The sequence below is a fragment of the Struthio camelus genome, chromosome 1, assembly GCF_040807025.1.
Source record: "Struthio camelus isolate bStrCam1 chromosome 1, bStrCam1.hap1, whole genome shotgun sequence".
Classification (NCBI taxonomy): domain Eukaryota; kingdom Metazoa; phylum Chordata; class Aves; order Struthioniformes; family Struthionidae; genus Struthio; species Struthio camelus.
In genome coordinates, this window is record NC_090942.1 from 42,127,399 (window position 1) to 42,144,873 (window position 17,475).

The 17,475-nt window shown below is 37.0% G+C and overlaps 1 protein-coding gene across 1 annotated transcript in view; it reads left to right on the plus strand.

Annotated features, from left to right (window-relative positions):
- TRHDE (thyrotropin releasing hormone degrading enzyme) overlaps window positions 1-17,475 on the plus strand; it is a 225,609-nt gene that overhangs the window by 133,335 nt on the left and 74,799 nt on the right. The window contains exons 8-9 of the mRNA XM_068935803.1: window positions 9,933-9,998; window positions 12,466-12,653. Of these exons, the coding sequence (XP_068791904.1) occupies window positions 9,933-9,998; window positions 12,466-12,653 (254 nt within the window). The remainder of the gene's footprint in view (window positions 1-9,932; window positions 9,999-12,465; window positions 12,654-17,475) is intronic.

The following is a 17,475-nucleotide window of genomic DNA, read 5'->3' on the forward strand; positions in this document are numbered from 1 at the left end:
TTAAATAAATAAATCCACTTTTGTTCAACCCAGTGGAGGACATTCAGAAAAAAGCTGAATCCCTACTGGATAAAACAGGCTGTCATCTGAAGTCCCTGTCTTTCTTTCTCTCTCCCTCTCTACATTTATTCAATATGCAGTTACAGCAGTTAGGCAATCATATTTCCTATGCTACACCCAGAAGGATCTAGAGAAGACTCTCAGGTGGAATTTCTACAGCCAGGCCAGTGAAAGCAGTCCATAAAGGACATACCTCAAAACCATACCAGAAGTTCCTTCAGTGCCTTCACTTCAGTTCCTGTACTATCCTATGCTTATGTACAGCCTCTTGCGAAAGCTCATTATCATCTGTTGCAGTTTGCATTAATCTGTCTGTAAATAAAAAGCAGAGGTAGTCAGAACAGCAGAGGCTAGAACCTTGCTGTCTTCACTCCCAGCTGTGTCCTAAGCCGAAGGTTTCAGCATCAGCTGTCCTTGAGTTGGTTGTCTTTCTAGCTTCAAGATTTTTTGAATTTCTAGCTGCAGTATGGTCAGTCTTCAATAGAAGGATGAAGAATCTATTACAGTATCATCCTGAGAGGCAGAGATAGGGATTTGGGTCCCCCCTGAGGCGTAGAAGGACCTTGAACAGATTTCCATCTGCAGAAAAATGTGTTTTTACTATGTTATTAGGACCAAATTTGTTGAGGTAATTTAAAATAATGAGGCCATAGAAATAAAATTTGTTAATAAAATATTTCAGTTTTGGTGCTGTAATTTCCTCTACTTAAACAATATAGAATTCCAAGTGGATTGAAAAATATGTTATTTTTAAAAGTTAAAAAAATAAATAGAATTAGGTATACACAGTAGAATATAGACGAGTATAAATGAGAGAGTTTTTTAGATGTGGGGACTGCATCAAATGCAGCTTTAGTTACAGTATGAAGGTCTTCTGCACCGTGAGTAAATGTTTGCCAGATTAACACAAAAACTGAATAATTTATAAGCAAAGTTGAAGCTTCACAGTTCCTGGTTTTCCCACCTATTATTCACTGATACTGTATAAAAGTTGCAGAGTATTATGATCGAGACACAGTGACATGCAAATCATGTTTTAAATAAGTTTTCTCAGGTGATTCCTAGTAACCTCCTCATACTAAGGAGCATTAAAGCAGTGTTTCTAATTCTGGGGTTTCTGTTGAAAATTTATTGTAGAAAAGGACAGCAGAGATTTTTTTGCATGCTGAGCAATCCGTGGACATGGTGCAAGTTAATGCAGAGGAATAAGCAGCCAACATGTCACAATTAGCAAGTGCCATCCAAATATATGTGGTAAACATTTCATCATTTTTTGTGTGCATTAAAAATACATTTATTGAGCAATATCTGTGTTCAGGTTCAAATATATTATACCAAACTGCACAAGGCAGAATTAAAATGAATGCACAAATTCAGTCAAATATATGCAATTCAATTTCAAGCAGTTTAGTTTACTTCTGTAAGGTTTGCTCGTAGTTCAGTAGTTTAGTACCATTACCAAATAATACATCAAGTACATTTTTCCTTAAAGAAAAGCTCAATATACTAGTTCGTATCTCACTTCACAGCAGATAACATCAGACTCTGCTAGGCAGCAACCAATAACTCTGCAATCCTTCTAACAGTTCCCTGTTTTGCCACCCCACGGCAATTGCTGTTGCCATATTTCAAAATGGAACCTTCTTCCTCTTCATGTTAGTAGCTAATAGTGAAGCTGAATTTTATAACGGAAATAAAACTATTTAGTAATTCTAATTTTTGGTAAGAGTTCCCAGCAAAGCAGGATGTATTTTAAAGTAGTGTATATGACACTGCAAATTTACCTGTGTACCAGTTTTGAATCTGTTTTATTTAAGTGCCCCATTCACACTGGATTTGCTTAGTTGCAATTCAGAGAGGTGTACCAGTTGCAAAATTGCATATTTTACAGTGATTAGAGGTTTGATTCTTTTCTTGTATTGGAATGAAAAAGATAAGGCCATATTGATTTCATTTGAATTACTCCTGATTTACAGCACTGTTCCTTTTCCTTGTGAACAAGAAGCAGATAGAGTGAAGCAAGCAGTACTTGCTTGATCACTCTTTCTATTCTTTTCTATTTTCTTTTCACTTGCTAAGTTCTCTTGTGTCTCAGCCTGGACAGAGAGCTGTTTAGATTAGGGCTCAGGTCCTATCTATATCCTTTAACTGAGTGTTACACTTTCAATACCATGGCTGAGATATTCAAAACCTCTTAACACTGACATAATAATTCTCCTACTGAAATCAATACTAAAAAATCCCATTGACCCATACAATGCCAGAATGACAGTACTGCTGATCTTGTTATTGTCATAGCATATGGGTATATTACACATTACAAAGGAAAAAGGACAATGTAAAATACTATAATATGCTGGCCTATACAGCATCGTTATCAGTGGTTATTTTCCAGTGTCTCATGATTGTGAGCATTGTAACACTTGTCTGTGAAAAAATATCTAAATATACCTTTTGAAAATAAAGGGCTAGATTTTCAGCCAATGCGCGCTGGTGGGTTTCCACTGACTTCCATCCCTAGGACCTTATGCATTGACTGAGGAACTATCCAAAGAAAAGGCAAAATGCAGCTGAAGTGAATGTTTGCATGCTGCATCTGAAGTGGGGTTGTATACCTCTCAGGCTATGTTTAATCTTTTTTACCTTTTTATACTTCTTAATCTAGAAGTTTACTAAGAAGCTACTGGTATATTGGACATTTAAACACAGCTGTCATGGTAGCCCTGTTGAATTATTAGGAGCATTGAAATTACTAGCTGTTAAGTGTTTTTAATTGCTTAATGAAACTGATGGTAAAAGTACAGGCCTAGATAAAATAGTAGTTGAGAAACTGTGATGGTTTAAAGAACAGATGAGATAATTCTTTAGTTTCATTATTTAAAGAAAAGACAAAAAGGTTTTGGGGAAGATTAAAACAGAACAAAAAAAGCAGTCCTGTGTGCCAAGCCTGGATCTTGTATAGGTGCCCCTCTTTCAAGAAGTAGAAACAGCTAGAATTACTACACACTTTCAAATATATTAGCCAAAGAAATTTCTATTTGGAAGAGATTCAACGAGTAGCTCCACTGATATGCGTAGAATTATTAGAAATAAGGAGAAAAACCATAATTATCCTTAGCAACTATATACTTTATATGTTCAAAATTTTGCAAAATGCTAATGCAAAGTTTTGTTTTTAATGGTAATTAAGTAAAGTTTAGGCTGTATCTATATAGAGGTACGGGAAAGTACATTCAAAGTAAACGAAAGTGTGAATTGTAATTGGATTAGTTAAACCTTATTATAGACCCATGTGGTCACACATTCAAAAATGAAGCTACCTTTATTTCATTTATTTTAATTCATAACATTTTGAATGTGACTTGAAGACACTGAGTTTAGTCTACTTCAGCTCTGAATGAGTGTCCATACATAGTGTTTAATGTAGTTTAACTTTAGAAACTAGTAACTTTAACTGCAGAAATTAATTTATTGATGAGGGATGATACTGTCCAACTATTAGAACGAGAAGAGCATTTCAGCATCTTCTTTAGAGAAATGCAATGACTTCAAAATAAATTTTTTCTTTTGCTCAAATGTGACCCATTGATCACTTTTCTCTTAACTGTCTTCTAAAGTCACCACAGTGTTTCTTTCAGTCATGTCTCTTCCATAATACTCAGTGCATAGTTTCATAAAATGCTGGCTGAAGAAGGTGCCCCTCTGTGTTTTCCTCAGTGCTACCTCCAGCTGCTCGTTGCCATCCAGTGCCCCTTCACTGATACTGGTAGAAGAGTTTGTGGTCCTTTGGGTAAATTTGATAAAGGAAGAAAAGCACCATTAGTGCAGAATGATAGGGTTACTTTCTATTCAGATCATTTGAAAGATCTAGTTTACAAAGTAGCCTCACAAACAGGGGAATTGGGACAAGGAGGAGCAGTGAATTGTGGTATTTAATCTGGCTGTAGCACCAAAGTATTTTCGAATTATAGCTCGAAAGAGATACAGGAAGATGTTTGATGATGTACCTGTATATAAAATATATGTGACAGTTTCAATACTAGCTGATATTCTGGGGACTGCAGCTATGGCCATACACTCCTTATGTGCCTGCCATTTCATTATCATTTTGATGCTGATTTTTGTTACTGTAGGTTGAAATTCTTTTGTTTATTAGTTTAATTCTCTTTGGCTTGTTGGTTAACCAATAACTTCATTTTTGGTTGGAAGAATATTTTAATGTAATGGTTGATGAAAATACAGGAAGGATATCAACATTTTTGATTCTCTGGTAGAACTCACTCATGAAAGTTAAAATATATTCCGTAACTTTAGTTTAATCTGTAGGTTGTCAGTTTCTGATGAGAGTACCTGGAACCAGTTTTGGGCACTCGTAGTAAAACTAATGTAGAAATCGAAGTTTTTTGGATTACTGGGCCTGGAAAAATGTATTTTCCAGATTTTCCTTTGCTGGCTTTGCAGTATTGCTTTAGTAAGTGGTCTGATCGCAGCTGTTCTTTCAATTCAGAGGTAGCTCTGCAGCCTGACTCACTGCTACAGATTAGTTCTGACACAAATAGAGTTAACCCCCATCTAATTTGCCTGAAACAAAGTTTACCATGACCAAACAGGTGAATTTACTGACTTTTTCTTTTGTACTCTGCTCCCTTGTCTGACTGCTCAGCTATGAGGGTGATCACGTCTCTTCCTTCAGACTCTTTCTCAAGGGTCAATCTGTTGTACAGTTTAAAAATATTGCAAACCTAGTTGGTTATTCTAGCTCTTCAGTGATCTTGACCTCTTCTCATAAGAATTTTTACTTGTCTGTAGCTGACTGGTAATGCTTTACCGCTGTTTCTCCCTCCCTCTTGATTGTCCCTCACCGTCAAAAGCCTATTAGGAGCACTTTTCTCCCTCTGACCCTTGTCCAGGTTTTTTTATTTGATTGCTAGTTGGTGTTAAGATAATACGAGATAGCAACTTTGATACTGGCAGTTTGAAGGAAAGGGGAGGAAAAGATGGCATGTTATAATCAGCATCTATTAGACTGTGTCTAGTGCTAAAGCTTAAGTATACAAATTTCTGGGAGAATGAACCTGCTGAGTTTGATAGCTGGAGCCCTAGAGCCTGATTTCCACCTGAATTGAATGTTTTTATTGGCTGCTCTAAATCTACAGTCAGATACAGCAGTCATATGTAAAACTGTTCGACATGAACATATTCTAGGCTGAAGGGAGGAGGATATGAAGGAGCAGGAATGAAAGACAAAAGAGTGAGGCAGAGGCAAGATAGCTGTTTCCTGAGCCCTGAGAAATGAGAGGGATATATTCAGAGGAACACTGCCATCAGAGTTTGGTGCTGAAATATTTTGCTACTTTCTCCTCACTCATCCTACATAGCAGAATTTCCCAGTTATCTTTAGCAGAAAAAGTGAAATTATTAAACTGTTGATCAGATTTAGATCTCAGCACCACTCATAGAAGTTGGGAGCCATCCCTTCAGTCAACCAATCAACTTTTTACAGATAAACTAAGAAAGGAATTTTGTCCTGGAATTGCTCTTTCAGTTCCTAGTTATAGACTTGAAGTCTCCCTTCCAAGTGTGATACGTGTTTGGAGACTTATTCTCACCTTTCACTTTTTAACCTCTCTATATTTATGAGTCACCACCTTATATTGGTTATGAATGTTATCATGTTTGGATGGTGGGGTAGTTCATTTTTTCTAAATCAAGAGGCTCAATCCCTAGCAGTACTGAGAGAGCTAAGATTGCAAAGGGATAAAGACTTCTTTATAAGTCATCTTCTTTTCTTAAAAAAGTCTAATGCCATAAAGGGCTTGCAACCTTAATCAATACAGTATTAGTAAAAACATATTTGAAAATCCCTTAACACTTTTCACTGTGCTCCTATTTCTACTACCGTTCAGGCTATCGGCTTCAGTATTCAAGTAATAAAATAATTTCAAAAGTATTAAGGCTTTTAATTTTCTTCAGAGATTGAGATTATTATTTGACAGAGCTTTATATTATAGTCTAAATCTGTTGTGGTTTTTTTGCAAGAGCTTAGGTTTTATTGTACAGTCATGGACTTTGTTTTCATGGCATGACAGTTTTTGGATTTCTTCTTGGTATTTGGAATTAGATACTATTGAAACAAATGTCACAAAAATGTGTTATCTGATTACTGATTTTATTACTGATAGAGGTGAAGAGACCACATTCCATTATTCTTTTTGCCAAAGAGTGGCTTCATGTTTTGATGCCAAGATGTTAGGAAGAATAGTTACAGGAAGAGGCATGCTGAAAACCTAAAACCATATGATCATTTTTTTGGTGGATTTGATTAATTTTCATATTGAGTGACACTTTGGGTCACGGTCTGTGGGCTTCTTTCTTACTGTCCCCATGGCAAAGAAGAAACTCAAAGACAACATTGCAATGAAGGGGAGAAAGGGGCTGTTGTAGAAGAGCCCTCTTGAATCTTAGGTTGTTAAAGAAGTTTTCATGCCATCTTTTCTCCTGACATTTGACAGTCGGGGAAGTGGCTGAGTCATATCTTGGTGCTCCAGCATACTGCAGTTGATGGAACAGTTTTATAGGTGATAGACTTGCAACTTTATGATGAGAAAAAGCCTGGCAGCCAGATGGTTCTAGGCATATGTGTTTATGAGAAAGCTGCTTTAAGTCACTTCAGCTTCTTTGAAGCTGAGCTGAGTGCAGCTTAGATTCAGGCAGCTGTGTTTTCCATGTCATCTTCCTTTTGTGTTCTGCAGCTTACTTTTCTTTTCTCTTTGCTTTACCTCTTCTCTTTTCAGTGTAAAGTCAAAGGGGTGGCTGATATAATGACTCAGCAGAAAAACAGTGAACCAGAACTTCTCTTCTGCCCCTTTGCAAGCTACTTAGACTTAGATGTGGGTCCTCAGGAGGAAAAATGTGTTATGTCCCTGCTTGTTCCATCCTTAGAATTGACAAATGGAGTATGGATAGATCTTTGGCTCCTACTTTAATACTCCTTGGATTGTATTTGATACTGATATGAACAAGCCTTTCCTCCTCTTTTTTAAGTTGAGGACCAGTTCATGAAAAGCACTGCAAGACAGGCTGCCTAGGTTGCAATTTGGAAGTGGAAGTGCGCCTTGGGTCACTGTAACCCTACCTAGCTTTAAAGTCATTAGCTCGGATGCAAAATGTAACCTTGCAGCACAAAGGGGAGTGGTTAGGTCTGGTGGTATCCTCAATCTGAAAGCATGCTCTGGTATGAAGGCACCTATAGTAAAGACTTGTAACAGCACACATGGGCCTGGAAAGAGTGGAGTAGCGAACAATACTTCCCTGTCTCTTCGAGTACCAAAACTAAGGTACAGCAAATGACACCAGTAGACTGGCAGATGATTGAAACAAATAAAGGCACCTTCACACGATGGGTTGCTGAAGTAGGGAATGCTTTGTTATAAGCTGTTGCAAAGGTCAAGCACCTAAATGGGTTCAGAAACCAACTGGCCAAATCCACAGAATATAACTATAAAGATACTAACCTTCTCAGGATTCCTTGGGCCATGAAATGCCAGATGCTGGGGCAGTGTACTGGAGAAGTACCATTATATGCTTGCCCTGTTTTATACTCTTTCTAGGTGTTTGCTAACGATTACTATTGAACATCCACTACTGGTATATGTGAATTTTGATGGAACCTGGTACAGCAACTTTATGTTCTTGTGCCTGTATAAACTGCGCTCAGATTTTGGATTGTAATGCAGATTTACCACTGGAAGCATATTTTCATGCACACTGTCATTCAGGGCTGCTTTTAGGGCAACATAGATTAGGTAATACTCCTAGCTTGAGGCTGTGTATATGGTCTCAATGCAGTTTTGAGATAATGAAAAAGTACAATAGAATTGCATGGTACCAGGACTCTACATTTATGTTGTTTTTATCATTGTATTTTCTTATTCATTGTAAATGCTATGATTCTTTTTATTTTCCTCATATGATAAACATGTTAGATTGGAAGATAATAAATTTTTAATTGTGAGTGACGAGCTACTTCTAAGCCTACCAACCTGTATATTGAGACATAAAAACCAGAATAAAAGAACAGAAGTATTTCATCTCTTTGCAGTCTTTCTGAATGCAAAATATAAAAGCCAAATTTGTTGTCTAATGGCAGACTAGTAAACAGGATTGTTGGCTGTACGTAGCAAATCCTCAAATGTTTCACCCTTTTTATTGTGTTGCGTAGTGATTCTGAGAACAACTCTCAGAAGAACTGATACATGCAGCATTTTCTAGGACCACTTAAAATGCATATGTATATTTGTTGTTATTTATTACCTTGTCCTACTTTTGTTTGTCCCTATTTTAGCTTTTTAATTTGCAATGCAACTTCTGTAGCTTTGAAAGCTATTGAATATTTCACTGTACCTCAGATGACTCTATATTTTTAGACAAAATGGAAGCACAGTGTGGTATAGGTGAAGCCTATATAATGTTGTCTTTCATCCAAGTTATTCACATGACATTGTTAAGACTAGGCACTACAGTTAACAGAGTCACTGTTCTCATTTAGCCTTCTTAGCCTGTGATTAAATGGGAGTTGCTGCCTGTTGTACTGTGATTTGGCTGACAAAAGCTAAATCTTTCACAGGTGCTACAATTTGTATATCAGAAAATTTGCTTTCCAAATACTAATTATTCCCAAAGTATCCTACTTCACACAAAGCACAGATAACACAGTCAGCAAATATGTCCCGATTTCAGCATTGTGCTGTAAATTAGGGTTGTCTCCTACCATTGTGTAAAGTGAAGATGATGGAAATGCAAATGCAGGGGAAGCCATTAATTTACAACCTCTGGTGTGGGTGGGTGGGTGTGTGGGTGTGTGTGTGTTTTACTTAATTCTTCCAGTCAAAATGCTGCAAATGTATGTTATTCAAGTGATCATTGCTGAATTTCAGTTCCATAATTTAATGAGCTGTTCTCTAGGGATGTAGGAAGGTAGGAATCTAATAGTGCTGTCCCTACAGATGACATTAAAAAGTGGGAGCATTTTGTGCCTGGAAGGCTCACACCTAACCTGATGATATATTTAAACTATTAATTTGGAAAGTTAATTTAATATGATGGTAGCTTATCAGGCATTATCTTTCCGCTTGCTACAGGAGAAGAATGAACACTCAGTCATTGTGGCTGAGTAAGTAAAAGCATTCAGTTTATAACTGTCCCAGTCTTGAGTCATGTATACAGTGACTCCACACATGTATGTGCTTGTGCAAAAGTACAGAGTCCCATTCCAGTCACCCCTTTTTCTTGTACACATATTCCATTGCTTCCTGTGGTGGAGAACTTTTCTGATAATCTGCTATGGCCTGAGTTGCCAGTATTACATATTCTGACATATAAGCTGGGTAGATATTTATGGTTCAGGCAATAGCAGATTAGTATATCTCAGTTAAATATTTTGTAACAAATCTAGCTATCATCAGAGTAAGCAAATTTTTGACACCAGAGGCAGAATGATGTGTTAAAATAGTGACTAGAACTTTGTATCAGAAACATCTGCTTTCATTGCCAAGAATTACCTAAGAAGCCTTTTCAACATTACACAAATATTTTAAAAGTAGATTCAAAATATTTAGCTTATAGAGTGACTTACTCAGAAAAGGAAGAACATTGACTGCTGTAAATGAAATTCCTAGCAACAATTTTTGCATTGTAAACTAGCTTAAGAAACTGTTTATTTACTCCCCTAGGATGAACATATTCTATATTTCTGGATTTCTGACAAATGCAAACATTAATGTGATTTAACTTATAATAGCAGTGATTCACAGCTCTAGTTATTTGGTTTGTGTATAGTAACACCAATTTGGTTTTTTATTTTATTTCTGCAGGATTATTTAACCATTCACAAGTATGGCAATGCAGCCAGAAATGATCTCTGGAACACATTGTCAAAGGTAAAGTGCTTTAGTCTATTGCACTGAGGGAGATGCAGGAATGCACTGTGGTACTTTTCTCGGTGAGGTTAGGAGTGCATAGTGCATGTTGAAATCATCAGACCCTAGAGGAAATTTAAAAATTGATGCAAAGAAATTCCATTTGAGTTCACAGAGTGACAATATTAAACCATTTTTTCTTATTATTTCTATTCTTTGCTATGTTAGAATATATTTCCTTATTTGTACTCTGCCACTGATATGCAATAAAAGATATTTCATGGAATCTGCTATCTCTGACTTTAGTGGCAGCAGACTGAGGCCCATAAGCTGTAAAGCATGTGAAAATGCTGTGCTTTGGCATTTGCCTGGAGTGGGTTTGTCATTGTGTATAGAGTTACACTTTGTATGAAGGACAAAACTAGTAAAGCTTTAAGGTTTGGTGTAAACAAGTAACTATTTACTGTAACGTTTGGCATGCTTCAGAGAATCACGGTTGCTATGTCCATGGTCCTATTGATTGCTATCCCCAAGTCAGGCTTGAGGTTCTAGACCCGGGTCTAGGGGTCTGTAAGGGCAGAGTTAATTTTTGTAAGAGTGAGTAAACTGTGCTTGAATTTCCTGCCTAGAGAACTAGTCTGGGCACTCAGGGCACAAGCCAGTACAGGGGACAGTCAGAGTGTCTGGGCATGAGTACAAGGTCAAGCCATGAGCAGACACAGGAATCTAGTTTTAACCAATTAGATTTAGTTGACATCAAAGCTGAGATTCAGCTGGAGGTTAAGATACCTGCATTTATCTAGATATGCAGATATCTCTGGATAGGCTAATCATCTAAGCTCCAATTATTGTCAGTGAGGGCTGGATTCAGTTGCCCATTTGTAAGGCCAACATTTGCCTTAAGTTATTCCACCTGGCTTCCAGCTGCCACTACAGATAAGCACACAACTGCTGTAGGTCCATCAGTTCTGTGAGGATGTAGGACATCTCAGTTGACACTAGATGAACATGAACAATTGCAGTCCCATGAATTTAGTGAATATAGTCAGCAGACCATAGGGAGCAATTCAATTCACTAGCCACTATGTGATTTCCGAAGATTAACCTGAACCACTAGCTCTTGATGAGGGGCTTGACATAGTTGCTCAAATATAGGCAACTAGTGCCAGCTTAGGCACTGTAGGGTGTCCAAGACATTTAGATAGGGCTAGTAGATGTGACACAAGGTTTGTGGGGAAATCTGTGCCCTTCTGGAGTGGCAGGTCATGGTCAAATGGCATTAGCCATCTATGTATGGGCAGCTGAACTGAGCTTAAGATCTGCGCTGTTAATGAGAATTTAGACATGTGACATACGTTGAGGCTCTCAAAGTCTTAATCGGAAGTTGAATGCCACTGCAAAAGTCTTTCTTGCTTCTTGCTTCTGACCTGGTGTCTTCCTCTGCTAAAGCCTTTGGGACAGCTCTTGGTGATTACAGGTCAGAGGCATGAACATACTGTTCAAAGAACAGCAGAACCCGCAGCATAGTGTAAAGGCACAAAAATGAAACTATATCCTGGGACATAACCGAGAGGGCTATACTGCATGTTCAGACCTATTGTTAAGGCTTAAAATTGCATTTCCTTCACCTATAAACACCTTTATTGCCAACCTCTTCATTTCTAATGCATTACAATTGGAGCTTCAGTTCTGAAGGCTTCTTGATGTGTCCTGCTGGCATTCACCAAGGGTGGCTCAGTCTGTGCTCCAGGCCTGCTTAGCAGTCAGAGACATTTCCTTCACTGAAGAGGAAACAGTATCTGTCATTCTCCTCATACCTAGTCTCTTCTGCTCTTCTTGTTTCAGCTGAAATAAATGCTATAATAATAGCATTTTTATTGACACACTATATGAAATACGAACACAAGCTGCAAGAGCTGCAGCTTTTGAAGGAGCTGGGGATATCTTTGTATAAATGGCCTCACTCTGGACATGATAAACAGTATTTTCAAATAAGTAGTTATTTGATTTTCAGACCAGAGAAACTCAGTACTTTTAAAAATCAGGCCCTTTGAATATACCTTATTTTAAGTACCCTGCATCAAGTAACACAGCTGAAAACATGTCTTTTTTTAACATTCACTGGTCAAGAATACCTGCTGGAAATAGCAGCCCTGTGTTTCTGTGGCTCTTGCAAGCAACCTGTAACGCAGGTTGTTTCTTCTGTTATGCCAAAAATGCCTGAATGATGTGGAAAACATGACTTTCTGATTGTCCTCTCCTCTCTGGTAAGATTCCTCCTTGTTTATTTTTAAGATATGTAGAGACTATCGGTATAATTATGTAGTGTGTGTAGATACTGGGTGTAAAGATGTGTGTTTATGTGTGCACGATGGTTATTTAAATCTCTAAAACTAATTAGGGTCTTCTGTGACGAAAAAGTTTATTGTTTTACACACTAGATAGTAGTATTGTTTCAGCATATTAAAAATGTTCTTTTTTCTTGTAGGCTTTAAAAAAGGTTGGAAAATTTGTAAATATCCAAGAAGTAATGGATCAGTGGACACTGCAGATGGGTTATCCTGTTATTACTATCTTCGGAAACGAAACTACAGACAATATCATAGTTATCGCCCAAGAACGTTTTGTTTATGACAGTGATGCTAAAACCAAGGATCCTGACTTTGGAGACAACAGGTATTTACATTTCTCAATGAATATTCATTCAACAGATTATAGTTAAGATTATAGTTAAGTGCCTCGTGTATATTTTTATGTAGATGCCTCTGTAGAAATCTCTGAGCTTTGCCTGGAATCAATAGCATGTGGTTCCATTTTATTAAAGATTTTATTAATCTTTTATTGAAGATTAGGCTAGTTAATAGAATTGAACAAAATCATTAGAATAAGAGAACAGCAAGATAAAGCTTTTAATGTGCCTATTTACATCTCTCTGTTTTTATGCAGTCTTATGTCATGCATCTGTTTCCTCTCCTTTTCTTTTGATTTTGTCACACTCCATGAAGTAAGCTAGAATGTGGTTGGAAGGTCTATGGTTGGAATGCCTTTTTTTTTTTTTAAAGTAATTCCTCAGACTGGACCTTTCCATGCTCATTTATTAAGTGGGAGATTGACAGATACAACTGTGTGTCAGATATATGCTTGTTTTGATCTGGGAAGGAGTCAAGACCTGAACGGGAGCACTATATAAGGCAAGGAGTTCCAGTTATTCCATTTTTAAAGCCAGTTAAACTGGTCACGTAGAGACTGTTAGACTGGCTGAAATAAGCAGGCCCATATCCTTTATCCGCTGCTAGATTGTTTCCTTCGTGCTCCCAGCTGACTCTTCCTTCATCCCAGAGACAAGCTGACATTGCTGGATGATGCTTGGGAATCCTTATTTTATTATATAAAGCAGCTTTAGGGTCATATTGTAGGGCCAAGGGTGTAGAGCTGATTCTAGAGAATTAAAGTGTAGCTTTAGAGACCCCTGTGTTCACCTTTTCTTGTTCAATGGGAAACAAGGCACATTCTGAACCTTGAATTCTTGGTGTTTGTCGAATAGATATAAACCATTAAAAGATAAAATTTAATATCAATTTTTTTGACCTGTCTGGAGCTTATAGACTATTCCTGTTGAGGAAGGTCTTAAAACTGAAAATATAGTTACAGTTATTGGTAAATGATGTTTATAACTTTGTTAACTTTTTTAGAATGTGAATATTACGGAGCTCAAACATGACACCCAGTAAATTGTTGTTTTCTTGACTGTATTAGAACAGCCTAGCTGGGTATTAAGCATTTGTTTAAGTTCTGGGCTAGAATGAGTTCCTTTGTATCTAAGAGATAAAACAAGTGAATGTGTACTGTTGGAAGTGTTCATGAGTCATAGTTCAGTGCAACATGAGAGCAGTTTGCCTTTGCTCACTTGAAAATTCCTTTTGTGTGAATGTATATACCAACATATAGTGTGAATGGATTTGACTACTTAGGAAAAGAGTTTTTTATTATTTTTTATTTTTTCAAATTATATATATATATATATATATAAAAATATATATACATACAGATATATAACATATATATGCATATATATATATACATAAAATTTTTTATTAGTTTTTTGATTGCTTAAAACAGCTGTATTATGTCTTTAAGTATTGTGGAGACTTAGGTAGATCTGTCAGGTACTCAGTATCTATTTTAATAACTATGCTTCTCTATAATTCATGAGTAAAGGTATGTAGTATTTTGTCAAGTGGAACCTTAGGGGTGAGAATTAGACTCTTAATAATTTTATTTTCATATATGACATTAGTTCAGAATTGAATCCACAGCTAGAGATATGTGGAAGGCTAGTGTCCTGCTCCAGCAGGGCAAGTTGTGTTGGATTTCTCTAGGAGATTTTATCTACAGAATTTATCACAATTGTAATTACTAAACATTAGAAATCACATTTGGAGCTGTACAGAGCATGGAAAAAGAGAACAGCTTTGGCCCTGCCAAATAGAAAACAGACCGTCTAAATACCCAATACAATGTATATTATGTGCATCTCCTTTGGCAAGCTTTTTTCCCTTTCTTGTCTCCCTTCAGATTTGTTTTTGTCTATGCTTGCATGTCCTTTTAAGCACAAATGGGGAGGCAGCTCATTACCCAGGGAAGGCTTGAGAGATGGAATGCTTGCACCAGACAGTTACGTGATGGAGCTGGTTTGCCACTTTGCCATTAAAATTATTTAAAAATCATATTGCATACGTATAAATTCCAAAGGACAGGAGCCATATATATTTAGCAAGAGATGATACTTGCCTATGCCATTCACTTTTCAAAAATAATCTCGCAGATTACTTTGAAGTCTTATGGCTTGGTTATAAATTAATGTCCAGAGTGTTACAGCAGTGATCATGTAATTCATTAGTGCACTGCCTACAGGCACACATGCTTGCTCTCTGTTGTCAAAAGTCCTTTTATATAATCAAATTTAGTATAAAAACAAGACTGACATCCTCAAAGTAAGTTTTATATTTGTACCAGAAATGTTACATAACTTAGATCTTTTTTTTCTTTTTTTTTTAAAATGAAAAAGTCACCGTTGTTTCAATGGTGGATTCTTATGAAAGCAATAGGCAGGGAAAATTGCATTACTGTGATATCATTTGATAGTTCATGAAACGTTGCTCCATGTTGGTTTTCAATATTACATGACGCAGAGTTTGCATGACATGACATACAGAGCTAGTTTTTTTTCTACAAGTACACATGGAGCAATAACTAAAATTTAAAAAAGCATGTTAATGGACATCCAGTCCTAATGAGAAGTGTAGCACTTTGGTCGATTCTGCAGATCATTTTGGTCAGGAGGTTGCAAGGGTTTGCTCAATGGTTCAGTGGGGCCTTATAGCATAGCTAGACAGTGTGGGCAGTACAGAGGTGTATATATAACATCAGGCTGCAGGCTTAGGGGTGTTGTGTATCAGTGGCCTAATTCACAGTCCAGTAAAGTCAGTGCTCATCTCTCCTGAGTGACCCATGAATTAGGGCTTGGATGCATGGCTCCCTGGGGAACCATAATAGGTACTGTAAATAGTGGGGAACAGATTGTATTTATGCCACAGTCGAGGCACTACTCTTGCAGGGCAAGCGATATTGGCTTCCTTAGGATAGTTTATCTGTGGATTAATCATGATTATCATTTTAAAAACTGTAAATAATAGAGCTGCACAAAACATAGAAAAACATGCTGGTCCAAGCCTTTCCAGGAGTTTATCATCTAAACAGACAACACAGTATGCACTAGAAGACTCAAGGGATTGTTCTTAAAGCATACATCTGCTGAACAGTCTTTAGTTATCCAGAGGTGAGGCTTTAGTTCAATATGACCCAGCAATAAATGTCAGTTCTGTTACCTTCAAAGTGATGGGAAATTAAAACTTCTGGTTCAGGCCCTCTTTAGGCAAATTTAACTTTACTTTCCTTTAGGAAGACGCTATATAGAATAGGTCTTCCAGATGTATCTGCATAAGGAATGTAAATAAAGAAGCAACTAAAGGTTTTACAACCATTTTAGTTTTATAGAATATCTGTGTTTCTCTATGCTACATGTTTATGCAGCAATTAACTGTTAAAAATGAAACGTGAAGTAGTACATTTAATTTTTCTCTAAGATCATATAGAGGAATATATAAGCGACTGGCAGATTTGTCTAAGGGGCAAATGGTAAAAGTGAAAATTGTTGATACTTTTGACAGGGGTTTACTCCTAGTTTTGCCTAATCCGTTAATATAAGTGTCTTCAATTTTCCTGCAGAAGAGAACAAATACATTTAGTTGTTTCTTCCACTTTGTATAACATTGGCCTCCCTGTCTCTAAATAAAATGCAGAAAAATGTGTTTCAAGGGCCACAGATATGCGCAGTGATTTATTTGTGTGCATCGACTGGATGGCATTCTAAACTCTAACGTTTGGTATAAAATTATAGAATATATGCAGTCTCACTGTATGCAAATTGAACATGGATTTTACTTGACATTCACCCATTTACATTATCTATACCTCTCATTTTAAGAGAGAACAAAACTAGCAAGGACAGACACCTTTTCTAGGAATTCCATTCCTCAGAAAGGACAAAGTCACTGGATTTTCATTCAAATCTCTAACCATGTGATTGGGTTAATGTTTCAGTAGCCATTTGAAATTATCCAGGCAAAAGTTTGTAACTCCAGTCACATACTGTATTATTCATAGTCTTCTCCTGAGTAACAATTGTTTAATTTCATTGATATATGCTAGACTCATGTGTAGCTATCTGAGGATGGGTTATGCTCTTCAAACATAAGGCTACCGGGGATGAGGTGATATTCCATCTGATAGGGTTCAGTGGGTTTCCCTACTGATCAAGAAAATCATGATTTTAAGGCACCAGATGCATCCATCATAACAAGAATGGGTCACAGATATGACAAAAAATGTTATGAAAAATAATCTGTGATAGAGAAAATAAACTAATCAGTTTTGATGAATCCGTAAACCATTTATATACTATGCTGAAAAACAGACCAAAGCTTTCAGGCTATGGATGTAAACTTTGCCTTTTAAAAATATACAGAGCCCATCTCTTCAAAAATAAATAACTTTTCTTAAATTATCAAAGCAATGAAGTTCATGTTGCTGAGGTAATATTTATTCACTTGTACAGTGTTTTTATCATACATACAGTTTCCATAGCTAAGGTATGCTAGCTCATGATGACATCTTCAAGGGAAATGCCTTGCTAGGCATTGGACACAGCTAGCTGTGAGATAAAAGGGGAAGGGTGGGGTGTAAACTGGGAGATAGACAGTGTATTCGTACATGCTGTAGTGTCGTAGTCCTTTCTGTATGTGGTTGGACTAGGGAAAATTTAGTGGAATGGTGCAAGACAGGGACATGACCAACAAAGCTAGAGCTATACAGACTCATGAATCTAACACCACGTAGTAATTACTACAACTGAAAGGCTGTACAACTGGCAGCAGGG